Below are 6,972 nucleotides of genomic sequence, written 5' to 3'. Positions count from 1 at the left end.
ACAGAAAAGTAGGAATGGTAGGTAGGAGAAATGGCTTGGTTGATCACATGGTGAGTTCAGATGAGGACAGAGTCCTGAGATTATGGACTGAGGGTAAAAGATACAGTCTTTAAGAGACTGTACAGTTTGAGGTAGACTGATGATATTTTATTTTCAGCCTCCTCATACCAGTAAAATAAACTGAACATTGATGAGAATAGATCTCAGAGCACTGAGATTTGAGGGCACCTTGTAAATAGGCAGGCTTAGGGAAATTCCAAGTGTCTCAAATGGACCATTGGAGTTGTAAGTTGTCCTCAGTAAAATCCTGGCATTTTTTGGAGTTAATAATATGAATTTCACCTTAGTGGTGAAGCATATATTGGCGAGAACTCTGAACACCCTCGAAAAGTGAGTTGAAAGTTTCCCATAATACTAAGGTTAAACAATAGGTTGCAACAAAACCAAACCAAGAGATGGCTCTAGGCAGTTCCTTACAAAGCTAAACATAGTCTTCCCATAGGATCCTTCAGTCACATTCCTTAGTATTTACAAAAATGAGTTGAAAACTTATGTCCAGAAATAAAAGAGTGCATGAGTGTCTACAGCAGGTTTATTCACAATTGCAAAATTCAAAGCAAACAAAATGCCATTTAGTAGGTGAGTGGATAAGTAAATTGTGGTATATCCATACAATGGAATATTACTCACTAACAAAAAGAAATAAGTTATCAAGCCATGAAAAGACAAGAGGAACCTGAAATGAGTATTGTTAAGTGAAAGAAGATATCTTAAAAGACTACACACCAGTCCTAGCTGATTTGGCTCAGTGCATAGAGCAGTGGCTGTGGACTGAAGGGTCTCAGATTCAATTCCAGTCAAGGGCTTGCTTGCAGGCTTGATCTCCTGCCCACATCGGAGGCAACCAATAGATGTGTTTCTTTCACATCAATGTTCCCTCTCTCTCTCTCTCTCTCTCTCTCTCTCTCTCTCTCTCTCTCTCTCTCCCCCTCCATCCCACCCTCCCTCTCCCCTCTCTTCCACACTCTCTAAAAAAATCAATGGACACAGACAACAGGGGGGTGAGGGCATGAGTGGGGGGATGGGGGGGAGAAATGGGGGAATAAGGACACATATGTAACACCTTAATCAATAAAGAAATTTTAAAAAAATCAATAGAAAATATCCTTGGGTGAGGATTAACTTAAAAAAAAATTTTTTTCCTTATAGACCAATGATTTCAAATGAGTGGGTACTCATTTTTCAGAGATGCTAAAAGAAAAGCTAAAACACGAAAACTTTAGACTTTAGGAACTGCGCAAGAACTTATTAATTATTCTACTAATATGTAAGAACACATATGTATTCAGAGAATCCTGTGTATCCTATGCAATTTGTCTAACTATAAAAAAATATGTTCTTAGCCCTAGCTGGTTTGACTCAATGGATAGAGAGTCAGCCTGAGGACGGAACGGCACATGCCTGGTCAAGGGCACATGCCCGGGTTGTGGGCTTGCTCCCCAGTCAGGGGCATGAAGGAGGCAGCCGATCAATGACTCTATGTCATCATTGATATTTCTATCTCTCTCTTCCTCTCTGAAATAAAGAAAAATGTATATTTAAAATGTTTTTATTTATATTAGAGAGAGGAAGGGAGATGGGGAGAAAGATAGAAACATCTTGATCGGTTGCCTCCTACACCCCCTACTGGGGATCAAGCGTGCAACCTGGGCGTGTGCCCTGACCGGGAATCGAACTGGTGACCTCTTGGTTCCCGGGTCTACGATCAACCACTGAACACACCGGCCGGGCTCATTTAATCTTAAAAGAACACTATGAGAGAGAAGGCAAACAATTAATAAATACTAGAACGGGAGCCTAATTTGTATTCCAAACGCAAAGTTCTATCATAACACGAAATCGAAATCGGGAAAAATTAGTTATTTTTAATTTCGTCAGCTCAAACAATGAACGGCAGATAAATCTCGCGATACTATGGAAACTACTACTACTCCCGACATGCCAAGCCGCTTCTGCACAGGAGCCTATGCCCGTAGGTCTGGAGGACCCGGCATGCCTCGAGGCGCGAAAGGCCACCTGGGCATCGTAGTTCTCCTGGACGCCTAGCGGTACTGCCATGCCAGCGCGGCGGTGGCGGCTTTCCGTGTCAGCCAGCGGTTCCGTGTGGGCGAGCTGAGACGAGGAAGGGCGTGGAACTGGAAACGGGTGAGTTGGCGCGGTCTACGCGATAAAGGCAGGTGGCACCTTGGCACAGGGCTAAGTCAAGTAAATGGACTCGTGTGGTTGTCTCTCCGGAGACACCGTTATCGTTGAGCCCGCGACAGCAGGGTGAGGAGAAGCCAGAACCCGATCCTAGCCTAGCGCCCGTTCTCGCCCTCAGCACCCACCGCCATCTCCACCATGCAGTCCCGGGAAGATGCTCCGCGCTCCCGCCGCCTCGCCAGTCCCCGTGGTGGGAAACGGCCCAAAAGGATTCACAAGCCCACGGTTACGGCCTTCTTCACGGGCCCGGAGGAGCTGAAGGACACGGCCCATTCTGCAGCCCTGCTGGCACAGCTCAAGTCCTTCTATGACTCTCGGCTGCTATGTGATGTGACCATCGAGGTGGTGACGCCTGGCAGTGGGCCGGGCACAGGCCGCCTTTTTTCCTGCAACCGAAACGTGCTGGCTGCCGCCTGTCCCTACTTCAAGAGCATGTTCACCGGCGGCATGTACGAGAGCCAGCAGGCGAATGTGACCATGCATGATGTGGATGCCGAGTCCTTTGAGGTGTTGGTCGAATACTGCTACACCGGTCGCGTGTCCCTGAGTGAAGCCAATGTGGAACGCCTTTACGCGGCCTCTGACATGTTACAGCTCGAGTACGTGCGGGAAGCCTGTGCTTCCTTCCTAGCCCGCCGCCTTGACCTGGCTAACTGCACCGCCATCCTCAAGTTCGCTGATGCCTTTGGCCATCGCAAGCTGCGATCACAGGCCCAGTCCTTCATAGCCCACAACTTCAAGCAGCTCAGCCAGATGGGTCCGATTCGGGAGGAGACTTTGGCAGATCTGACCCTGGCCCAGCTGCTGGCTGTCCTGCGCCTGGATTGTCTAAACATAGAGCATGAGCAGACAGTGTGTCACGTTGCCATGCAGTGGTTGGAGGCTGCTCCCAAGGAGCGGGGTCCCAGTGCTGCAGAAGTCTTCAAGTGTGTCCGCTGGACACACTTCGCTGATGAAGATCAGGATTACCTGAAAGGGCTGCTAACCAACACCACTGTGAAGAAGTACTGTCTAGACCTTATTGAAGGGGCTCTGCAGATGCGATATGGTGACATGATGTACAAGTCTGTGGTGCCAAAGCCAGACGGCAGCAGCAGCAGCAGCTCTGTTGTATATGCAGCAGAAAATCCACCCCAGAGGTTGGGTGTGTGTGCCAAGAAGATGGTGATTTTCTTTGGTCACCCTAGAGATCCCTTTCTGTGCTGTGACCCGTATTCCGGGGATATTTACAAAGTGCCCTCACCTTTGACCTGCCTTGCTCACACTAGAACTGTAACCACTTTAGCCGTCTGTATCTCTCCGGACCATGACATCTATCTAGCTGCCCAGCCCAGGAAAGACCTCTGGGTGTATAAACCAGCCCAGAATAGTTGGCAGCAACTTGCAGATCGCTTGCTCTGTCGTGAGGGCATGGATGTGGCTTACCTCAATGGCTACATTTACATCTTGGGTGGGCGAGACCCTATTACTGGACTTAAATTGAAGGAAGTGGAATGCTACAGTGTTCAGAGGAACCAGTGGGCACTGGTGGCTCCACTACCCCATTCGTTTATCTCCTTTGACCTAATGGTAATTCAGAACTATCTTTATGCTCTCAACAGTAAGCGCATGTTCTGCTATGATCCTAACCACAATATGTGGCTGAAGTGTGTTTCTCTTAAGCGCCATGACTTTCAGGAAGCCTGTGTCTTCAATGATGAGATCTATTGTATCTGTGACATCCCAGTCATGAAGGTCTACAATCCAGTCAGAGGAGAATGGAGGCAGATTAATAATATTCCTTTGGTGTCAGAGACCAGCAACTACCGGATCATCAATCATGACCAAAAACTGTTGCTGATTACCTCACGCACCCCACAATGGAAAAAGAACCGAGTGACCGTGTATGAATATGACATTAGTGGAGACCAGTGGATTAATATAGGTACTACATTAGGCCTCTTCCAATTTGATTCTAACTTTTTCTGCCTCTCAGCTCGTGTTTATCCTTCCTGTCTTGAGCCTGGTCAGAGTTTCCTCACTGAGGAAGAGGAAATACCAAGTGAATCTAGTACTGAATGGGATTTAGGTGGATTCAGTGAGCTAGATTCTGAGTCAGGAAGTTCAAGTTCTTTATCTGATGATGATTTGTGGGTACAGGTAGCACCTCAGTGAAATATACAGGAGCAGCAGAGTTTGTTATAGATAGGTTGAAACACTAAGGTGTTTTTATTGCTTTGGAAAGTATCTAAAAGATACACCCTTTCCCTTTACTGGAAAAAAAGTTGATTAATTTCAGGTTTTCTTTAGAAAGGGTATTATTTGAAATACTAATGTAATTTAAGGTTAGAGAATTTAAGCACTCCAAAAATAAACCTATTTAATAATTTACTGTTCTAAAAATCCAATGTTGTTTGATTATTTAATATGTCTATATTTGATTATGATAATTTTTCCTTCCATTGTGTTTAAAGTACAGTAACTGGAATTTTAATTTTTAAAGTAGAAAACTGGATAGGGATTACTAGATAGGGTTTTGAAAATATATATTTTTCTTCAGAACAGTGTAATAGAATTCCAAAACTTTAAATTAGTATGTTTATACAACGTGTGTTCTAACTTAAATATAATTTAAATTTTAGTTATTTCCTCCCCTTTCATGAAGAAAAAAAGATGCATATATGTTTAATGTGACTGAACGGTTATTTATAATGTGAAGGAATGTAATACTGTACAGAATGGCCATTAGCTCACTGGTAGTAAAAACAACAACAAAAAAACCCCACAGGATTCTACTGTTGGAAAAGAAATTTCAGTTTTAAATTTGTAATATAAAATGTGTATTTGCAAATAGTGACCAAGTTTCCATCTAAAAAGAATTCCATTCTAGCAGTGTCACTAATCATCTATAAAACTTAAAAAACAAACAAAAACAAAACCCCAGTAACTTGCTTTGTAGGTTCATGTGTTTTATCTATACTTGGTACATGCTTCATTGATTCAGAGGAATAAATCTTTTGTCCATTGGACGTGATTGTGTAAACTTTTATCCATTGTCTTAAAAAGTTATTGTGATTCTTAAAATATTTTGACTGTATAGTTTTGGTGTTCATCTTACAAGATTTGTCAGCAAGATGTATGATTATTCTTTACTGTTTTGTGAGGTAATATTGGTTTTGAAAATATGTATAAGCTAAGAACAGTATTTTATTGATTAGTAGTTATTGTATTTATCAACTATAAAATCAAGTGCCAGCAAAGAACTTTAAAACTTTAAGTTTTAAGTATAGAATTGTTTTGTGTAGCACTGAAATATTCTGTCAGTTTTGTAAGTCACTAAATGTTATTAGTAGCTTAAAGGTATTTTTGTATTAAAAGTTTACAGTTAAATAACATACGTGGATGATGGCTTTTGGGGCCAGTAGTGAAAGTATATTCATCTAAAATATTTCCCTAAGCAGTGGTATATATGGTTATTTTATTAGGGTATTTGTATCTGTTCTAAGTTTCTCTGTGAATTAACGCTTTAGTCTTTGTTTCTGTCACTATGTAAGGAAAAGTCCAGAAGTAGACTAAATCACATAAAACCGACATTGTTAAATTCCAGAAAATATAAATGCTTACCTCTTAAGATTTACTAGATATGGTTGTCGTTATTCATAATAAATGACCAGATGCTTATAGTGTATAAAATTACCTATATCCAATTAGCATTATCTTCCTAAATCTTTATTTAATAACATGCTAATTCCTATTTGCTAGTGACAGAATGCTAATATTTCATACACCGTGGCAGAATACTAAGGCATGTGCTCTCTCAGGTGGGAAACAGAATTTTTGAATGATATACTATCATATGAAAATAAAGAGAGGGAGACATGCAAGTTTTATGGGCCATTTGAAGATTTTACAGAACATTCCTGTTTATTTTTGGTGAAATAAATGCTTGTCTTAGCCGTATGTGTTCTTTCAAAAGGTCAGATATGCTTTCAGTTGCCTAAGGCTAAATTTTGTTCCATTTGATATCAGGGTTGTTCTAAGCACTGTACTTAACACAAAGCTCTTTCTCAGTTTTTTTTTCTTCCAACTTTTCTTCACCAGTGACTTCTTTTGATAGTTGTTTTTTCATGTTGAAATAGTACAATGGATAATTCATCCAAATTATTCATCTATAGTTTATATAAGACAAATTCTCCAGGTTGCCATTTTCAACCTTTCAGTTAAAGTCTAAGCTAAATGGTAGTAATATCTTTGTTTACAAAGAGGTTTTCTTAGGAAGAATTTTGGTTTCGTGATATATTGGTGAATTAGGGAATAGATGTTAATCATTATTTTATAGATAAGTGATTTGTATGTGATTAGTAACAAATAAAACTGGTACTAAATCCCAGACTTTCTGACTTTTTAATTCAGTGTTTCTGCTGAATGTATACAACACTTGCTTGTGCAGTGAATGATTTAACTAGCAGTGTTGAAATCCCTTTTGACAGAAAAGCATCCTTGTCTCAGTTTTCCAATTAATCATCACATCTTTTAGCAAATTCTCAATATAATGTTGTTTGCAGGACTACTGTTTATAAGATTTAGAGTAACGGTAATTATTTTTTGTATCTGTTCCCATAATCTGAAAAGCTCAAAGAGCCCAAATTTTTGCAAGTTTTTTTTTTTAGTTCAAATTATAAAGGGCCTCATGGTTTCCAAAAGGATGAAGTAGAAATTAATTTAGCAATA

The 6,972-nt window shown here is 40.8% G+C and overlaps 1 protein-coding gene across 1 annotated transcript; it reads left to right on the top strand.

The window, feature by feature from the left end:
- The first annotated feature begins 2,101 nt into the window (after positions 1-2,101).
- On the top strand, positions 2,102-6,626 carry KBTBD6 (kelch repeat and BTB domain containing 6). The gene has a single exon (XM_080659531.1). The coding sequence runs from the start codon at positions 2,401-2,403 to the stop codon at positions 4,414-4,416; it is 2,016 nt and encodes a 671-aa protein (XP_080515657.1). The 5' UTR covers positions 2,102-2,400; the 3' UTR covers positions 4,417-6,626.
- Positions 6,627-6,972: the final 346 nt, after the last annotated feature.

The sequence above is a fragment of the Plecotus auritus genome (genome assembly GCF_963455305.1).
Source record: "Plecotus auritus genome assembly, chromosome: 3".
NCBI classification, from domain to species: domain Eukaryota; kingdom Metazoa; phylum Chordata; class Mammalia; order Chiroptera; family Vespertilionidae; genus Plecotus; species Plecotus auritus.
This window is presented reverse-complemented; position numbering and strand designations above follow the sequence as displayed.